Source organism: Solanum stenotomum, chromosome 11 (assembly GCF_019186545.1).
Source record: "Solanum stenotomum isolate F172 chromosome 11, ASM1918654v1, whole genome shotgun sequence".
Lineage (NCBI taxonomy): Eukaryota > Viridiplantae > Streptophyta > Magnoliopsida > Solanales > Solanaceae > Solanum > Solanum stenotomum.
The window spans coordinates 9,199,465-9,220,574 of NC_064292.1; the positions used below are offsets into that span (position 1 = coordinate 9,199,465).

Sequence of the window (21,110 nt, forward strand, 5' to 3'; positions counted from 1 at the left end):
TTCCCAAGGGCCATTTTGCTGTGTATGTTGGGGAGATGCAGAACAAGAGATTTGTGATTCCAATATCATTCTTGAACCGACCTTTATTTCAAGACTTGCTAAGTCAAGCTGAGGAAGAATTTGAGCTTCGATCATCCAATGGGTGGTGTCAAAATTCCCTGGAGTGAGGATGTGTTCATTAATCTTACTTCTAGCTTGAGTAGGTTCTGAGACTTTTCCTCCACTCCGGATAGTTAGGAAAGACTCGCTATTCAATACGCATTACTAAAAATTTCATTGAATATGTTATTATAAAATTCCTTCTTGCATAGTTACCAAAAGAATCTGATTCCTTCAGGTTATAGGTGGAAACAAATTAATATGTTGTACTTCGAACAAATGGTGCTAAAATGCATGCGAAAATGCTCTATATCATCTCCTAATTTTAGACTAAATTTATAACTTGAGATGTGGATTGCTACTTCAGGCATGCATGCTCTAAGGCGGAGCTAAGTGGGGTTTCGTGGGCTTGAACGAACCTAATAACTTTTTTTTAGAACCTATATTTGTAATAGAAAATTAAATAAATAGATATGTATATTAACTTGTGAACTCTTAACAAAATTGATTGATGGCTCAGTAGTAAGGAAGAGGTCGTGAAAATGTTTTTCCAGCTAGAGTTGTAGATTCAAAAATTTAGAACCCCGAGCTCCTAATCCTGGCTCCGTCTCTGTGCATGCTAAAGTTGTTTCAAAAGTAGGTAAACTTGTAACAAGAGGCTACAAGCACACAATTTTTGGACTATTGTGTGTTGGAGCTATGTGCTTGTAGTCGAGGGTGATTTTTTGCTCCAAATATGTGGGGCCCACCTTGACTAGAAGCAGACAACTGTTCGTTGATATGCCTGCTTCTAGTTGATGGTATGTTAAAAAAATTTAGTACTTTCTCCATTTCAATTTATTTATCTCACTGCTCTTTTAATTTGTTAACTATTTAAAAATTACATTAAAAATATTATAAATTACAATAATTAACTATTTAAAATATTTAGTTATGTATTAAAAATTACGTAAAGAGTATTATAAATCAAAATAATTACAACTTAAAATATTTTAAAAACATATAAAAGATTTGGTTGACTCTCAAAATTTTATCAATGTCACATAAATAGGCAAAGAAAGAGTAACCTATATTATTTGAAAATTACGTAAAAGAACTATAAATTACAGTAATTAACAATTTAAAATATTTAAGTCATCTGGGAGCCTAACCCTCTTTCTCTACCCGAGTATGAAGTTCAATAGCTTTCATTAAAGGGAAAATTGTATGAAATATCAAACTATTAATTCAAATTAAATGCTATAGTCATAGTTTATTTTATTTGTAATTCGCAGCAAACATCCCATATTTTTGCCATTTGATTCGGTATACAATTAGCCATTTTCGGTATGCAATTATCCATTAGGTATACAAATGTATAAAATGCGTTTGTGTTTGTATAAAACGAGAGAAAAGTGTATATATAAATACAAATACATATATTTTCGTCATATACACTTATAATTATACAAATACAGATCTTATTATACAAATTACAATGTATAAATGAATTTATACAAACTGAACAATTTGTATAAAATTGGATGTATCTAGCGAATTATACAAATCAAAAGCTTTGGGCTTGGGACTTCCATGTTGGAGGTCTCAAGTTCGAAACCCCTTGCCAGCGAAAGCAAGGGGTTTGCCTTCTGGATCGAGCTTGTCACACCGGGCTTGCCTAGTGCGGGTTACCTCTCCTATGTGGTTTGCGAGCTATTACATAGGAGCGGGAGTTTTACCCTGTGTGCACCCAAAGGGTAGCGGCTGCGGGTTTCCCTTGTCATAAAAAAAAGAAGCTCTATAGCAAACATAAATTTTGCTATGAAGCGCAATTATGCAAATTATAACTATAACATACAAATATGATTTTTATGTTTGCTATATGTGAACGTTGGTCTTCATCAGAAATCATGTAAAAATTTGGTTGACTCTCCAAATTCTATCTATGCCACATAAATTGAGACAACGAGAATAACACATATTATTTAAAACTGAACGCAAAAATATTATAAATCACAATAATTAACAATTTTAAATTTTTTTAAAAATATGTGAAAATTTAATTGACACTCCAACTTCCACCCGTATGATATAATTTGACATAAAAAAGGAGTAACATATGACTCCTATATCTAGTTGGCGTAGGTATATATGTGAGAAAATTTCAGAAATAGCAAAGATAATAGACATAATAAGGCTCTATAGTTATAGTTTCAGTAATTACGCTCAATAGTTATAGTTCTGTTTGCTATGAAGGCTGCAGTTTGTATATTTGCTTGCTCGCTAGTATATTTCGCTTGCGAATATACAAACACAGTAAGTATATACAATTTCAATACATTGAAGAATTTTTCAGAATTTCATTTGTATATTTCACTTGCCAATATACAAACATGGTAATTTATTATGAATTTTTGATAAACCGTATACAAATAGCAAGGGTAAAAATATACAAATTCTGGATTATACAATGAGGAATTGACTTATACGAATTCTGAATTTATACAATCACGAACTGAATTATACAAATTCTGGATTTATACAATCATGGATTGAATTATACAAATTTTCGATTTATACCATCATGAACAGAATCATACAAATTCTGAATTTATATAATTAGAAAACTGAATAGCAAAATTTTGTAAACTATTGTCACGGATTAAAAAAATAAAATTATAATTATATTACACAATATACCATGTTTGTCATTTCGCGTAATTTTTCCTATATATGTCAATGTTTGTGTTTGGGCTTTATACATGAGAAACCTCTCCATTATGGGCCAAGTTTTCCGCAATATATATTTGAAGTCCATACACATTCCTCTCAAATCCTAACAATGGAGAATCTCATGGCTACTTACCAAGACGAAGAAGAAGAGGAAATTACCGCCGACCCTGCTCCGTCATCCGCCGTCGAAGCTCCGTCATCTGCCGCCGAAGCTCCGGCGACCCTTGATGAGGTTCTACCGTTAGTTGCAGAAAATGGCAGTGTGGATACTCCAGAACCCGAATCCGATTTACCAAATGCCGACCCGAAAAGCCCCCTGAAATCCACCAAATTGGAAGAAGATAACGACGAAGAAAACGATGATGATGATGAGGAGGAGGAGGAGGAGGAAGAAGAAGAAGCAGAAGAGCCACCAGCGAAGAAGCAGAAGCCGCTATCCAGTTTAACCCTAACATCACCAAAAATAGAAGAAGTAGAAGAAGAGGAAGAGGAGAAACAAGGTGATTTGACTAAATTACCCTTGTCAACACCTACAACAGCTAAGGGAATGGCGTCGTCTAGTAGCAAGAAGGCAAAGTCCAAATCGAAGAAGAAAAACAACAATAACAATCTTTGGACGAAATCAAGTTCGAGAAAAGGGAAGAAGAAGAACAAGAACAACACTAGCAACCAAAAAAGCAATGGAAAGAAAAATGGAGTCGTTCCAGAACAGGAAGCAGAAGACAAAGTTTACATTATACCAATTCCAAGGTTTCCAGACAAAAATGATGATAGCCCAGATGTAAAAATCTGTCTTTCAAAGGTTTACAAAGCAGAAAAAGTTGATGTAAGTGAGGATAGATTAACTGCAGGAAGTACAAAAGGTTACAGGATGGTGAGAGCAACAAGAGGGGTATTAGAAGGAGCATGGTATTTCGAGATTAAGGTAGTGAAGTTAGGTGACACAGGGCATACACGACTTGGGTGGTCAACAGATAAAGGGGATTTGCAAGCACCTGTTGGATATGATGGGAATAGTTTTGGGTATAGAGATATCGATGGTAGCAAGATTCATAAAGCATTAAGGGAGAAATATGGGGAAGAAGGATATGGAGAAGGTGATGTTATTGGCTTGTATATCAATTTGCCTGAAGGTGCTCAATATGCCCCAAAACCGCCTCGGCTTGTTTGGTATAAGGGACAGAGATATATGTGTGCAGCTGATCCTAAAGAAGATCCTCCTAAAATAATTCCTGGTATGTCACTGACAACTAGGTCAATTGCTGCACTTTATTCAAATTTTCTTGCTGTTGTTTATACAAAGATTCATTTTTTATGCTTAGTGCTACTTGAAATGATCTTTAAAAACTTGAAGACGATCGAAATAAGAGTAATTTAGATAACATAGGTATACATGAGGATCTGATGCTTTGATATTAATAGATTGCTGTTGTTTTAAAAGCTGATTGCTAATGAGTAAGAAAAGTTGACGTGTTTTGGAAATGGTTTAGTTTTATGCAGGTCGCTGCCAGAACTAATGCCGAAGAAAACAAAACTATAAAATAATGTATATATAACAGTATTGACATATAAACATATTTTCATGTAAGAAATAATCACATATTACACCTATTTTACACTATAACGAAGACAAAATCTGAACATACTTCTAATAATTCTGAAGAACCGATAACCTAGTCAGACACGCATGAAATCTGAGCAACTTTGAATATTGTAATTAAGTCTCACACAGTCCTGACATTAAAAACTATGCAAAGAAAGATTGAGCATTACCTTTTTTGTGAATATTATTTGGCAACAAGAAAGCTTCTACAATATACTGATTCGCAAAGTTAACAACAACTAGTTTCAGGTCCAATAACTCGAAATCGCGAACAAGACCTTGACTTAATTCTCAAACAAACCTTTTTCCAGAACTCCTATCGCTCTCTATATTTTGTCCTCTCCAGGTGTTCTCTCGTTTTTTTTTCGTCCCTCTCTTTCTTGCCTTTGTTTTTTGTATTCTATCTATCTCTAATCTCCCCTTTTTTTTGCTTTGTATTATTTCCTTGTGTGTGAGTTGTGGGTCATTTTTTTAAATATTGCAAGTTGTGTGTGTTATATAATGTGTGTGTAGGGAGTAGTGGAGAAGATCATGTGAGAGACTGGGGAATTGGATGTGCAGGTGAGGGAAATGGGTGTTTGGTTAGGTTAGTGTACTATGTCCTTTGTATATATGCGTGTGCTGACCATCTCAATGAGTAATCTCCTTTAGTGCAATATTCAAACTCTATTTCACTTCATATTCTCGATACCAAAATGCTGAGTAGCACGATTGACTTTCGAAAATATTTCTGTAAAGGTATCTGTTGGGAAATCATTTTTGAAAAAGTTAGTATCCCTGTTTACTTGTGTATGGTGAATTCTTTTTCTTGTATTCTCAAATTGTCATGTTCATTAAGCTGTGTACAAAATCTTGCATTTTCTCTGAGCAGGGAGTGAGATATCTTTCTTCAAAAATGGAGTTTGTCAAGGTGTTGCTTTCAAAGATCTTTATGGTGGTCGTTACTATCCTGCTGCTTCAATGTATACACTTCCTGACCAACCTAATTGCACTGTGAAGTTCAACTTCGGCCCGGACTTTGAATGCTTTCCTGAAGATTTTGCTGGGCGCTCTGTTCCAAAACCAATGGTTGAAGTTCCTTATCATGGATTTGATGGAAGAGTTGAGAATGGTGTGTCCAATGAGCAAAAGAGTTAGCTATTTGTCTTTTACCATGTTGACCAATACACAGAATACCCATTGCTTGACTCAGATTTTCACTGTAATTTGCTGATTCACCGACTTAGGCTGTTATGTGACGGTCAAACCTTGTAAAAGATTCTTCCTAAAAATTGAAAAACATTGAATTTATTTATTCAATTTTGCCAGCTTCAGCTATTATCATTGCAGCTGAATCCATCTCTTTTATTCTAAAGCAAGATTATGTTTGTCCATAGAGAAAAAAAGTAGTTGATGTTTTTTTTTTGTTTTGTTTTGCTTGCAAGTTTTAATTAAAGGTGCTTTAGGAAGAGAAAAACAACTAACTTAACTAGCAGTTGCATCTTCCTAACTCCATCTTGTCTAACGGCTGGTTCTGATATGAGATGGATGGTTCTATGTTGGTAGATTGAATATGATGCAAGCTATCTTGGCAGATTGAACATGATTTAACTTTCTGATTACAGGTAATTCATGGCATTCAACTAGGATGTGCCCCATGCTCAAAGTGGTAAACGAACATGTAAATAAAATTGGAGAAGCTGCTGAAATGGTTAGCTAAGCTTGAGCTATGCACTCAGGTTGGTTTATGTTCCAGCTTTTTGTAAATAGAATGTAAGTGTACTACTTGGTGTGGTATCCTAGTTGTTCCAACTTTTGTAAGTGGTAAACTACTGAGTGCTGGAGAATGGGTTGATCACAGTCATTTGGGTAGCCTGCTGTACAGTTTTGCTTTGTTGTTGACTTGTTGTAGTTGGTTGTGACCCTGATTTTAGTCTTTATTAGCTGTTCTCTGCTAGAGAAATGTGCTCTCTGATGAAAAGTTTTCAGTTGATGAATTTAGTGGTTACTGCTGTGATCTGTTGCTTGACCCTCATGTCCGATCATATTAATTGTGCTCCTTTTGTTTTGAGCTAGGAAGCACTAACATAGTTGGGTATGGTTCATGTGGATTTATTTGTTATTGTTGTAATCGTTGATGCACAAACACGTGGTTGCCACAGTTTGATAGTTGTGGTATTTAAGGGGGCACACCGTGTGGATAGTTTTGACTTTTGAGGCTACATAAAGAAATTTAAAAGAGAAGTGCAAATAAAGGTATGGTATACACTACTAAAAAACGATGGACAAAAAAGCGACGAACGGTGTCGCTCCAAAAAGCGACTCCATTTGCCACACTGTCCGACGCTTTTTAATAAAAATAATTATTTTATAAAAAGCGACGGACGACATCTTTATGTCCGTCGCTTTTAGTCAAAATAGGTCGGTCAACTATTTTTAAAAAGCGACGGACAATGTCTCTTTGTCCGTCGCTTTTTGGTCAAAATGTTGGTCAACTTTTTAAATGAAAAGCGACGGACGGGGAGACGCTGTCCGTTGCTTTTCATTAAATATCTGAAATAGCAGACGCGTTTTTCCCCATTTTCCCTCTCTTCCTTCTCTCTTCTTTCTCTCTTCCTTCTCTCTAAAGATTCCGCCTCCGTCGCTTGCCACCGTCGCTGCTGTCAACGCCGTTGCCGGAATCGCTGCTGCCGTCATTGCTTCCTCTCTCCATCGTCTCTTTCTCCATTAATTTAAGGTTAGGGTTTTATCAAACTAGTTTTAAATTTTTTCAATTTTAGTTATATTTGATTATATTAATTAGTTTATTGGATTTGTGTTTTATTTAATGATTGATTGTGTTTGATAGTGTATTGAATTAATTTTTTATTGATTGTTAGTTAGTAAGTGAATGATTTAGGATTTTTGATTTTAACTTTTTATTAATTGTTATAAGTTTGATTGATTGTTAGTTAGTTAGTGAATGATTTAGGGTTTTTGATTTTAGTTAGGATAGATTGATTGTTATAAGTTAGTGGAGTATTAATCTAGATGAATTGAAATTTGATGAATTGAAGTTAGATTTAGAACTTGATTTTGAAATTTGAATATAACTAATTAATTCTTGAGTTAGAATTTTATGTATAACTAATTTTAGAAATTGGATATATACGATGAATTTAATTAGAACTTGATGTTGTTGAACTTAATTAGAACTTGAATATAGTTATTGATCTTGAACTTGAATATAATAACTAACTAATTTTTGGATTTGACATTTTTTTTTTGGAAACTTTGATATGAACTTGAATTTAGAACTTGAACATTGAACTTAGAACTTAATAACCAATTTTTGATAACCTCAATTAATTTGAATTTAATTGAACTTTGAACTCAATTAACTTTGTGATAATTTTTGTGTGTCCATTGAGTGTTTGTTCAGCACAAGTACCAACACTAGTTGATATTATTGATGACAAAATTGATTTTCTTGCAAGATCGATTTGTGTCCATCTAGTGTTGATATTAAACTTTAATTTAGGAATAATGTGTTTGTTTAGCATAAGTACCAACACTAGTTGATCCTGTTGATGACAAAATTGATTTTCTTGAAAGATCGATTTGTGTCCATCTAGTGTTGACACTTGGCTTTACATTTAGAAATAATATATTTGTTAAGCATAAGTACCAACACTAGTTGATCCTATTGATGACAAAATTGATTTTCTTGCAAAATCGATATGTGTCCATCTAGTGTTGACACTTAGCTTTAAAAAATTGTTAAAGTTAAAAAATTGTTAAGTTGTTTAAATAAGTTAAATTAAATAATGTGATTTTGTTGATGCATTTAGTTGTTGAAATTAAGTCAAAACTAAACCAGTTCAAGTTAAAAAGTTGTTAAGTTGTTTAAATAAGTTCAAATCAATAATGTGGTTTAGTTGGTGAATTTAGTTGTTGGAATTAAGTCAAAACTAAACTAGTTAAAGTTGTTAAGTTGTGTAAATAAGTTCAAATAAATAATGTGATTTAATTGATGGATTTAGCTGTTGGAATTAAGTCAAAACTAAAATAGTTAAAGTTTTTAACTTGTTTAAATAAGTTAAATTAAATAATGTGATTTTGTTGATGGATTTAGTTATTGGAATTAAGTCAAAATTAAACTAGTTAAAGTTTAAAAGTTGTTAAGTTGTTTAAATAAGTTAAATTAAATAATGTGGGTTTGTTGATGGATTTAGTTATTGGAATTAAGTCAAAACTAAACTAGTTCAAGTTAAAAAGTTGTTAAGTTGTTTAAATAAATTCAAATAAATAATGTGGTTTAGTTGTTGAATTTAATTGTTGGAATTAAGTCAAAACTAAACTAGTTAAAGTTGTTAAGTTGTGTAAATAAGTTCAAATAAATAATGTGGTTTAATTGGTAGATTTAGTTGTTGTATTAAGTCAAAAGTAAACTAGTTAAAGTTATTTAAGTAAGTTAAAATAAATAATGTGATTTAGTTGGTGAATTTAGTTGTTGAAGTTAAGTCAATACTAAACTAGTTAAAGTTAAAAAGTTGTTAAATTATTTAAATAAATTAAAATAAATAATGTGATTTAGTTGGTGGATTTAGTTGTTGGAATTAAGTCAATACTAAACTAGAAAAAGTTGTTAAGTTATTTAAATAAGTTCAAATAAATAATGTGGTTTAGTTGGTAGATTTAGTTGTTGAAATTAAGTCAAAACTAAACTAGTTAAAGTTAAGTTGTGTAAATAAGTTCAAATAAATAATGTGGTTTAGTTGGTGGATTTAGTTGTTGGAATTAAGTCAAAACTAATTGAATATCTATATTTTTGTAGATGGATCATCATTTGTGGATGTATAATAAGCATTATGAAACTGGTGCTGATTTGAAACCTGAGTTTATTGACCGTGTTAGAGATTTTATTGAACATACAATAATACTTGACATTTTCAAGAATAATGGATTGGTTAGGTGTCCTTGTAGTGCATGTAAGTGCTTAAAATTTTATAAACCAGATACAACTATGGTTCATTTGTATCGTAATGGATTTACGCCTAGATATTTTGTATGGATTGATCATGGGGAAATAGATGGATTGAATGGTATGTTTTATAATTCGATGCATGTGGATGAATATAATATGATTGCATCATATGGTCAAATTAAGGTTGAACAGGATAGGGTTGAACACGATAGGGTTCATGAAATGATCAATAATGCTTTCGGGGCTCAAGGTAGGATGAAACCGGAACAATATTTTGATGAAGCTCCTAATGAAGAAGCAAGACACTTTTATAATAAATTAGAAGAGTCTAGTCGTCCACTATGTGAAGGGAGTCCGCATTCTGCCTTGTCAGTTGCGGTTAAATTAATGAATATTAAATTAGATTGGAATGTTCCTAATGCGGCTATGGACTCAATGGTTGATCTTTTGGGTGAACTAGTTAATCCAGAGTTTAACATACCTAAGAACTTCTATCAGGCAAACGTTTGGTTTCCAAGTTAGGATTGATGTATGATAGAATTCATTGTTGTGTTAATGGCTGTATGTTTTTTATAAGATTGATAGTGAATTAAAAAATTGCAAGTTTTGTGGACATGCTCGTTATAAGAGGACTTCGGCTGGAAAGATGGTCCCAGTTAAGGCAATGCATTATCTACCTCTCACTACTAAAAAACTGTCAAAAAGTGACTGCCAAAAACGACGGACTGCGTCGCTTTTTTGGTCAAAATCGACGAAAAAGCGACGCAGTCATCTTCGTCGCTTTTTAGCTCGACGCTTTTCAAAAAGCGACGGACTGGGTCGCTTTTTGACTATTTTTTTTAAACAAAAGCGACGAACTTCGTTGCTTTATTTTAATTTATTTATTTTATTTCTAAAAGGCAACGCAGTTCGTCGCTTTTCTGGAAATTTTATTTTTGAAAATCCATGAAAAGCAATGAACAATACCACGCTGTCCGTCGCTTTTCTGGGATTTAAAAAAATAAAACCCAGAAAAGCGATGGACAAAATCACGCTGTCCATCGCTTTTTCTACAATATTTTTGACAGCATAAACTGGTAAATGCAATTCAATTCAATTCTACACTATTTAGCCCAATCAAACACAAAATTATAAACAATCTAAACAAAACATAAATAACAAACTTAAAATAACATTCAAAAGTATTTAGATCACAAAGTAAGACTTATAAAGTCTTTCAAAATTTTAAAAAGTTCATAAATGTCCTGAGATCTAAACTAGGGAGTGGGATCTACATAATCATCCTCATCACTCTCATCGTTAGTGTCATCGGGAGCCGAAGTAGTAGGTCGACGAGTGAGGTTCATCACTTGTTCTTTGGTTTGCTGAACAGTCTCACTCATGCTTTCTTGTTCAGCTGCTCTTCTACGCTTCGACTCTCCCAGTGCCGCTGTAAGTTTAGCTATTTGAGTCTACATAGCAGCAATCTGAACACCGTTAAGTGCCTCGGCTTGACGTGACGATTCAATACCTTCTAAGCTTGAATGAAGCCGTCTAAATCGTTTCAAGAGCCTAAATCATAGACTCTACCCTTGTGTGTCCCACCTACCACTTTTTTTTTCCAAATCTAGGTGGAAAGTTCAGGTGTCAATTGGACCGAACTATCTAGATTCTCAGCGACGTACTGATGAAACTCATTCTGCATATTAAATATAAAAATTGATATCAATATATATACATGTCATAAATATATTCACTATTAATATATATTATTCATATTAAATAGCTTACAAAAGTTCATTCGGCCTTTTCCTCCACCCACACATCCAGATCCGACTCATTTTCTTTCTTCCTGACATGAGTCTTCTTGAAAACCTTCAGTTAAAAACTGAAATTTATAATGATATATATGAATCAACTAATTATTTATTTTAAATTTTGAATTAGAACTTATCATCTCTAGTGCAATTGTTCCAACGGTCTTTGCACCTCCGGTGTGCAATGAGCCACCCTTAAGACTGCCTATAGCCTTTTTGGCTTGTTCTGATATTGCCTTAAACTTGTTTGTGTTTCAATACTTACCCAATTCATCAAAAACATGAGGCAACATCCAATTCGGACGTTCACCACTATCCCGAACTTTCTTTAGCCAGCTAGATAGTCTGGCAGATGCCTTTCTCTCAAATGTGGTCCCAATGATCAAATTGTACCTCGACTCCCAAGTACACATAGTCTGAAAAAATAAATTGAATAACGTTAATTAGACCGATAGTAAATAAAAGTAAAGTAATACTAAACTTAACTAAAAAATATATACTTTAAAGTTATTAAACATCGTCTAGCGTATGCTGTTTGGAATCTCGCTCCAAGAGTGATAAGCCTATGTATAGAGTCTTCTAACACAGTCTTTTAAAGCTCGGGCAACATCCTTTGTAGGATGCCACCTGCAAAACACATAATAAATATGTTAGATCATGAATAATACATTAAGTATAAGAAATAAATAAAATAAACTAACAAATAGATAACAAAACAAACTTACAATGATCCATCGGGCTCAATCATGACTCTACCAAGTCTGTCTTTCTGGCCAGGAGTTAGAGCAGGCATCTCATCATCTGGTGTAGCACTAGGTGTAGCTGTAGATGAGGGTGATACATCATGATGCATAAAACGCCGAGTCAATGGCGGCGTATCGGTCATAGCATCTGATTGCTCGCTACTAGAATCTCCAATCCTCATAGCAGATAACTGAGGAGATATACCTGTGGGAGATGGAGTACCTGCCGATAATGGTCGTGCTCAACGAATAGCCTGTAAAGGTAGGTCCCTGTAGCGTCGTGAAGTCAATGTTTGTGAAGTAGAGGAAGCACCGACTGATCGACGATAATTAGGATAATATTGCCGAGGATCCCTTCACATAATGGACGACTAGACTCTTCTAATTGATCATAAAAGCGTCTTGCTTCTTCATTATGAGCTTCATCAAAATATTGTTCCGGTTCCATCCCACCTTGAACCCCGAAAACATCATTGATCATTTCATGAACCCTATCATGTTCAACCCTAATTTGACCATGTGATGCAATCATATTATATTCATCCACAGACATCGAATTATAAAACATATCATTCAATCCATCTATTTCTCTATGATCAATCCATACAAAATATCTAGGCTTAAATCCATTACGGTACAAATGAACCATAGTTGTATCTGGTTTATAAAATTTTAAGCACTACAAGGACACCTAACCAATTCATTATTCTTGAAAATGTCAAGTGTCATTGTATGTCCAATAAACTCAGGTTTCAAACCAACACTAGTTTCATAATGCATATTATACATCCATAAACGATGATCCATCTACAAAAATATTGATATTCAATTAGTTTTGACTTAATTCCAACAACTAAATCCACCAACTAAATCACATTATTTATTTTAACTTATTTAAACAATTTTTTAACTTTAACTAGTTTAGTATTGACTTAATTCTAATAACTAAATCTACCAACTAAATCACGTTATTTATTTTAAATATTTTAACAACTTTAACTAGTTTAGTTTTGACTTAATACAACTACATCCACTAACTAAACCACATTATTTATTTGAACTTATTTACACAACTTTAACTATTTTAGGTTTGACTTAATTTCAACAACTAAATTCACCAACTAAACCACATTATTTATTTAAATAACTTTTTAACTTGAACTAGTTTAGTTTTGACTTAATTGCAACAACTAAATGCATCAACAAAACCACATTATTTAATTTAACTTATTTAAACAACTTTTTAACTTTAATTAGTTTAGTTTTGACTTAATTCCAACAACTAAATCCATCAACAAAATCACATTATTCAATTTACCTTATTCAAACAATTTAACAANTTATTTAAACAACTTTTTAACTTTAATTAGTTTAGTTTTGACTTAATTCCAACAACTAAATCCATCAACAAAATCACATTATTCAATTTAACTTATTCAAACAATTTAACAACTTTAACTAGTTTAGTTTTGACTTAATTGCAACAACTAAATCCACCAACTAAACCACATTATTTATTTGAACTTATTTACACAACTTAACAGCTTTAACTAGTTTAATTTTGACTTAATTTCACCAACTAAGCCACATTATTTATTTAAACTTATTTAAACAATTTAACAACTTTTTAATTTGAATTAGTTTAGTTTTAACTTAATTCCAACAACTAAATCCATCAATAAAATCACATTATATAATTCAACTTTAACAACTTTTTAGAGCTAAGTGTCAACACTAGATGAACATAAATCGATCTTGCAAGAAAATTAATTTTGTCATCAATAAAATCAACTAGTGTTGGTACTTATGCTTAACAAATATATTATTTCTAAATTAAAAGCTAAGTATCAACACTAGATGGACACAAATCGATCTTGCAAGAAAATCAATTTTGTCATCAATAGGATCAACTAGTGTTGGTACTTATGCTAAACAAGCACAGTATTCCTAAATTAAAGCTTAATATTAACACTACATGGACACAAATTGATTTTGCAAGAAAATCAATTTTGTCATCAATAGGATCAACTAGTGTTGGTACTTATGCTAAACAAACACATTATTTCTCTTAATATCAACACTAAATGGATATAAATCGATCTTGCAAGAAAATCAATTTTGTCATCAATAAGATCAACTAGTGTTGGTACTTATGCTTAACAAACACTCGATGGACACAAAAATTATCACAAAGTTAATTGAGTTCAAAGTTCAATTATTAAGTTCAAATTAATTGAGGCCATCAAGAATTAGTTATTAAGTTCAATGTTCAAGTTCATATCAAAGTTCTAAAATTAGTTATACATAAACCTCAAATCCAAAAATTAGCTAGTTATTATATTATATTCAAGTTCAATAACTATATTCAAGTTCTAATTAAGTTCAATAACTTCAAGTTCTAATTAAGTTCATCGTATATATTCAATTTCTAAAATTAGTTATACATAAAATTCTAATTCAAGAATTAATTAGTTATATTCAAATTTCAAAATCAAGTTCTAAATCTAACTTCAATTCATCAAATTTCAATTCATCTAGATTAACACTCTACTAACTTATAACAATCAATTTATCTTAACTAAAATAAAAAACCCTAAATCATTCACTAACAATCAATCAAAACTTATAACAATCAATAAAAAATAAATTCAATACTAATTAACAAAATCAAAAACCCTAAATCATTCACTTACTAACTAACAATCAATCAAACTAACAATCAATAAAAAACTAATTCAGTACACAATCAATTATTCAATAAAACACAAATCCAATAAACTAATTAACATAATCAAATATTGAAAAAATTTAAAACTAATTTGATAAAACCCTAACCTTAAATTAATGGAGAAAAAGACAATGGAGAGAGGAAGCAGTGACGGCAACAATGATTCCGGCAGCGGAGGTGGCAAGCGACGACGACTGCATGTGACGGAGGCAGCGGCGGAATCTTTAGAGAGAAGGAAGAGAGTGAAAATGGAGAAAAATGTGTCTGCTATTTCAGATATTTAATGAAAAGCGATGGACAATGTCTCCCCGTCCGTCGCTTTTCATTTAAAAAGTTGACCAACATTTTGACCAAAAAGCAACGGACAAAGAGACATTGTCCGTCGCTTTTTAAAAATAGTTGACCAACCTATTTTGACTAAAAGCGAAGGACATAAAGATGCCGTCCATCGCTATAATAAAAAGAATATTTAATAAAATAAAATAAATATAAAGCGACGGACAACGTCGTTAATATTTTAATTAATATATAATTATTTTTAATAAAAGCAAAGGACGGCGTCGCTATATATATTAAATAAATAATTATTAATTTTATATATATTTGACGCAAAAATCCGCGGAAAAAAGCCACTGACTAAGATATGCCGTCCGTCGCTTTTTGTAAAATAATTTAAAAAATAATTATTTTTATTAAAAAGTGATGGACAATGTGGCAAAGGGCGTCGCTTTTTGGAGTGGTGCCGTCCGTCGTTTTTTAGTAGCGTCTACTTAATGAAAAGAAGTTAGAATAGGGCTGTTCTCTAGAATATAATGTTGATGAACTCTAGATATGCTATTACACAATAATTGGATGTAGTTCTCATTCAAATTTATATGCTACACTAAATTTTGTGATTAGTTCGTAGATTGAAGTAGAACGTGCTTTTGCATTTTCTTGTTTGTGATTTATGGATGCTTCTTGGAAAATGGTTTCATAATTCTTGCTGTAGTATTTATCGCCCTATCAGTGTAGGAAGGCCAATCGAGCGGAGCTCTTTCCTTTTCTTCTTCTTTGTTTGTACCTTGAAGTGAAATCGTATTGGGTGTTAGTAAGAGAGGTTGTTGAACTATTATGATCTATAGATTTCCCATCCAAGTAATGTTGAACTTTTATTCCGTATCTATACTATAATTTCGAGCCTCTTGATTTCTCATCCATGAAGACTGAGTTGGACTCATTGAAGAAAGCACTTGAGGAGAAGACCAATGAATGACCGCTATAGTAACGGACTTAACTTATCTTATTGAGCCTCTCTTCTATAGTTTGTTTCTATCCTAAATTATTCAACAACTTGAATATTGTAGCTCTTTTGTTCTTGGCTACCAGACAAGGAGGTAGCAGAGATAATAGATTTCTCCCCTTAGGCTGGTGGCTCTAAATAACACCAATCAGAAAAATACATGTAAGCCAAAAAAAATGAAGAGGTGTGTAAAATAAAGATAAGATTTTCTACAAGAAAAAAAAAACCAAATAGAGAGTAAAAAGAGGTAGGTGGAAGGAAGAGAGGGTGGGGGCCAAGCAATGGTCTAACTTGAGGAGGTAGTGGTGGTGATAGTTGTTTAAGGAAGAGGAGGAGGAGGTGGTCACTATGAAGAATAAAGAGGAAGAAGAGGGAGGGAAGGTGGATAGATTTGCGGTGGTGACCGAATCTGTGATAATAGAGTACCAACACTATTGTAAAAGGTGAGTCTAGATTCTTAAGGATTGATCTTTCATCAGAAGTGAGAGGTTGCGTGATTCCTATAGTTGCACAAAAAATTACACCTTTTTCGACTGGATCTGAGAGGAGGGGACTTGTGAGGGTGGTCAGATTTTCTATATATGTGCCATTTAGAACGCGAGGACTAGATCTTGCTAGAAATGAACATAGCTTGATACCATTTTATTCAAGAAATTTTGCCATTGTTTTTCTTTAGAAATGCATAGTTATGAGAAGAGTAGAAATGGACTTGTTATCTTGAAATATTTCAAAGACAATTAAGTTGTACTTGGAGAGCCAATTGGAGTTGGGTTCTCTTATTTCATTGATGCTTTTATTCTCGGAGAGCTCAACTTTAGGTTCATCTCCAAAAGCCTTATTTTGGGTCGTTTATAAGCTCAACGTTAGAATCTCATAGTGAATTTTAAACCTTTTTTTAACTGTAGTAAGCCTCTAATCTTATGTTCAAGAGGTTCAAAATCTATGTGTGTGTATATATAAGATAATCTTAAATACCTTATATATCATGTAAAGTTTGCCAAGGGAGTTCGGATGAATCTCCTTGCTACCCTCTAGATCCGCCTCTACCTAGTGTAATCCACAAGTGGGATTCAAGAAAGGTAGGTTGTTCGTAAATCTTACTCCTACTTTTGTGGGGCGGAGAGGAAAGAGATTGAACATTGAAAAATCAAATAATCTTCTCGCTCATCAGAAAGTGGTGTACACACACATTGTGCCATGTCAACATTGTGTGGCTAATAGACATAGTTTGTCTTCACTAAGTGTTCAGTAGGTACTACCCTTAACTTTCCAAATTGGAGATCATCTTGTAGTTTTAAGCCTTCTGATCTTTTGCCTCTTCTACAAGAATATCTTTCATCGATCAAATAAATTGGTTTTTACTCTCATCTTAATTTTTAAACTTCGTTTCCACAACACCATTGATGAAGCAATGCTTATCATTAAAGGGATATCCTTCGAATCTTATTTTTACCAATTAATGGATACTCAACAAGTATTGATCAATATTAGGTACCTAAAAAGAACATTTGAAATTGTTTTATTAGCTAAACTTGTTTTGATAATGACAATTACTTTTCCTGTGGTCACCATTTTCGATCTTAAACTTTGGATATTTCAGAAGGCTTTAACTCATTGAACAAACTCTTGTCACAAGTCGTGCAATAAGTGCAATTACCGTCAAATCAAACAAGAATTTGTTGAAAGCTTACATGAGATACATGTTGCGACAAAAAAAATGGTCTTCTTCTTCTTTATCGACAACATGTGCTTCTACTTCATGGTTTTGAGATTTGTTTTTAGCAAATTATTGTTTCATGACCAAGCTGATTGCACTTGCTACAATTTGTGTCTAGCCTCTTCCAACATTTCAATGGTGGATGACTCATTTTGCCACAATACTGACAAGGTGGGTAATTTTTCTAAATTTTACCCTTGCTTTGAGTGTTGTGGGTGGCTTCTAAGGCTCCTTTAACCCTGTCATTTTGCCTCATTTGTTGATGTTGTGCTTGGAAAGAATTTAACAACTTTGCTAAGGTAATCTTGGATAGATGTTGTGTGTTTTCCAAGATAAAGCTTACATTTATAATTTCAAATTACTAACTAAAATGAGAAAACTTTGTTGCAGGATGGTCTGTACGCAATCTTACTTCACATTGTGAAAGCGTTGAGTTTGTTTAAACATTAGGGAATATTTATCCAAATTGAAATACTTAATTAAAAGATAAATTTTAAGTGTAGTCTTAAAAGCAATTTTTAACACTCATATTTGCTTTAGGAACTACAAAACTTTAGTCATCTGTCTTTGAATTTTCACACTTGATAACTGAAAGTGACCTTGAGAATAAATCTGCAAATTCATCTTTGGATTTGTAGTGAACTAAATTCGCTTTCCTACTTGGTTGAAACTCTTACTACTAAAACTTTTTGGTATTTCTTCTTGCTCTGTGGATGACCCATTCTTCCACAATGTTGATAGTGTGGGTAATTTTTCAGAATTTTATCCTTATTTTGAGTTTTGTGGCTGGTTGTTAAGGCTCTTTTAACCATACCATTTTGTCTTCTTTGCTCTTATGCTTGGAAAGAGTTTAACAACTCTACCAATGTAATTTTGGACATATCTTATGTGTTTTCCAAGGTAGTTATATGTGCTTCATATTTTGTGGTTACTGTTAAAAAACAATTTTTGAATCTTTAGATTTAATGCCTAGCAATCTTACCATGTAAAGTTCGAGTATTCTTTGATTGTCTTGTACTCTTTCATTCTCTGCTATTCAAATTCCATTATTAAATTCAATACTTGCATTCATTGTATTCTTTCATCTCCAATATACCTTTCTTCAAATAATCCCAAATTTCTTTCGCTGATATTAGAGATAATACTCGTGAAATAGTTGTTGAAACAACAACAAACAAAGTCATTTTTTCCTTGAACTTCTGATTTTTATTTTATGACTCTTGATTTGGGCCGCGATAGATTGTTTGGCAGTGGACTAACTTCATAATCATTTTCGACGACTTTTCAAAAATCGAGGACCTCTAAGTAAGTGTTCATTCTCACAGCATTAAAAATAGTCATTCGTGAAAAACTATTTTTTGAATTCGTCTCTTTACTTGCAGGTTCCTCAAGAACATGAGTTTGATACTAATTAAGAAGAACAAACAATAGAAAAGAATAAGAAAGAAAAAGACTGAAAGGAGAAATATGGTAAGAAGTACATATTAGGAAGTAACATAGAAGAAAACTATTTTATTGATGACTTGAAGCTTTACATTTATAGCTTTAGATTACTGACTAAACTGGGAAAAATTTTCCTACTCCCTCTATCCATTTATACTTGTCCAATATTGACTTGACACATCATTTAAGAAACCTAAATAAACTGTTTGTTTTACTATATTACCCTTTGAATATAGTAAACGAAAAAATGACAAATATATCCTTGAACTATTTTAAGTGGTATGTGTATACCCTTCTTTATACTTTTAGAACATCAGTGTCCTTACCGTCCAAATTTTGAAGTGTATGTACCATTTATACTAACGAACATACATGTGTCTTAATCATATTCACCGTCTTGATATTTATTAAGTTTCTACCTAAAAAAAAAAAAAGCCCACCCAGATTAATTAAAAATTCATTCAAATATATAATATCCACACCCAAAAATATAACTCAAAACCCCCGAATCAATTCACTTAGTGGCGACTTAAACCCCAAAATCGGTAACAGTAGTTTCACTCAATGACAGGCTACGTTCGGTGAAATGATGCCTGATGATTTCTAGGTTAAAGTCTGGGTCGTATGCTTACGGGGCAATTCAACCCTTACACCTCCTCAGCAACAATCATATATGATGTATCAAAACAGTGCAAATTCCACCATGGCTTTAACAGGGCTTGGTGGTGTTGGCGTCGATGTCTCCATGATCGGATGTTGGATCCGATTGACAGGAAAAATCGGAGAAGAAACTAGGGTTATGGGGGTCTAAGTCACAACTAAGTGAATTGATTTGGGGGTTCTGGATTATATTTTTGGGTGGGGTTTTAAATTAATTTTGGTGGAGCCTTTATTCTAGAAATTTAATAAATATCGGATCAACAGATAGGATTTAGACACGTGTATGTCCATTAGTATAAATGGTATATATCACTTTAAAATTTGGACGCTAAGTACACCGATATCTCAAAAGTATAACGAAGGGTATACGCATATCATTTAAGTATAAAGGGTATATACCAGTGTTTTGGAAAATACATTGACAAAATAATATAATTAATAGTAAGGATAAATTAGGAATTAAGTGATAGCTATTTCTTACCTTTTCAAATCGGACAAAAAAATAAAAATAGACATCTATTTTTTATAGTGAACATCTAATTTAAGGGGGGTGGAATTAGCGGATACCCATCAATTGTGCATATTTTATGATGGATTGATCCACTTAAAAAAATATTTAGATAACCAATCAATTTAAAATGAGTAGAGTCGAATGAATAAGCATAAATTTTACCCATTTTGTCACCCCTGGTATTAAGTAACTAACTAGTTAATCATCCTTCATATTTGAATTATTTTGATTTCACCTTATCTGCCACTTTAGTAGGCTGACTAGCAAAAAGCTTCATCAATTGCACAAAAGGTTTTCATTGTTTATTGTTGATCTATGGTGAAAATGATGATTTTACACTTCAAATTATAATTTATCCCTCAAGTTTTATTATATTTTTTCATGTCCTCGTTTTGCATTCATATTACATAGCCTTTTGAGCTCCCTGTTTTCGCCGAGTCGCTTAGGCGGTGTCATGAGGTCCATGCTTTCTCTAAGACAAACTCTAGATGTGATGTTAGAGATGCTTATGCAGGCGGATGTTCCAGTTGATCTTGTGTTTTACAATTTCTTGTAAAGGAGAGGTAGAGATGAATGCAATTCTAGGTTTTCTTCTCTTATGACCCTTGTTGACAGCGTTAATTACCTGATACCTGTTGCTGGTGGGAGGTGATAGGTATCTCGTAAAACTAGTCGAAGTGCACGAAAGTTGGTTCATATTATCTTTGATAATGGGTATCTAAAACAAGCTATTTCTGATGCTAACATGTTTCCATCTACTAATGTTGTCAATTTAACTTATTTATATCCATATCTAATGTCTTAATATAAACATCTCATTTGCTCTAGGATGATGTTCCTTCTTGATCTCTGAGTTTTAATGCACTATTTC

General features: G+C 32.8%; 2 protein-coding genes across 2 annotated transcripts in view; one reads left to right on the forward strand and one right to left on the reverse strand.

Moving 5' to 3' along the window:
• LOC125843977 (uncharacterized) overlaps positions 1 to 21,110 on the reverse strand; it is a 621,631-nt gene that overhangs the window by 373,940 nt on the left and 226,581 nt on the right. The window lies entirely within an intron of this gene.
• On the forward strand, positions 2,884 to 6,422 carry LOC125843970 (protein TRAUCO). The gene is made up of 3 exons (XM_049523176.1): positions 2,884 to 4,046; positions 5,286 to 5,525; positions 6,019 to 6,422. Exons 1-3 carry the CDS (start codon positions 2,921 to 2,923, stop codon positions 6,111 to 6,113), a joined length of 1,461 nt encoding a protein of 486 aa, XP_049379133.1. The 5' UTR covers positions 2,884 to 2,920; the 3' UTR covers positions 6,114 to 6,422.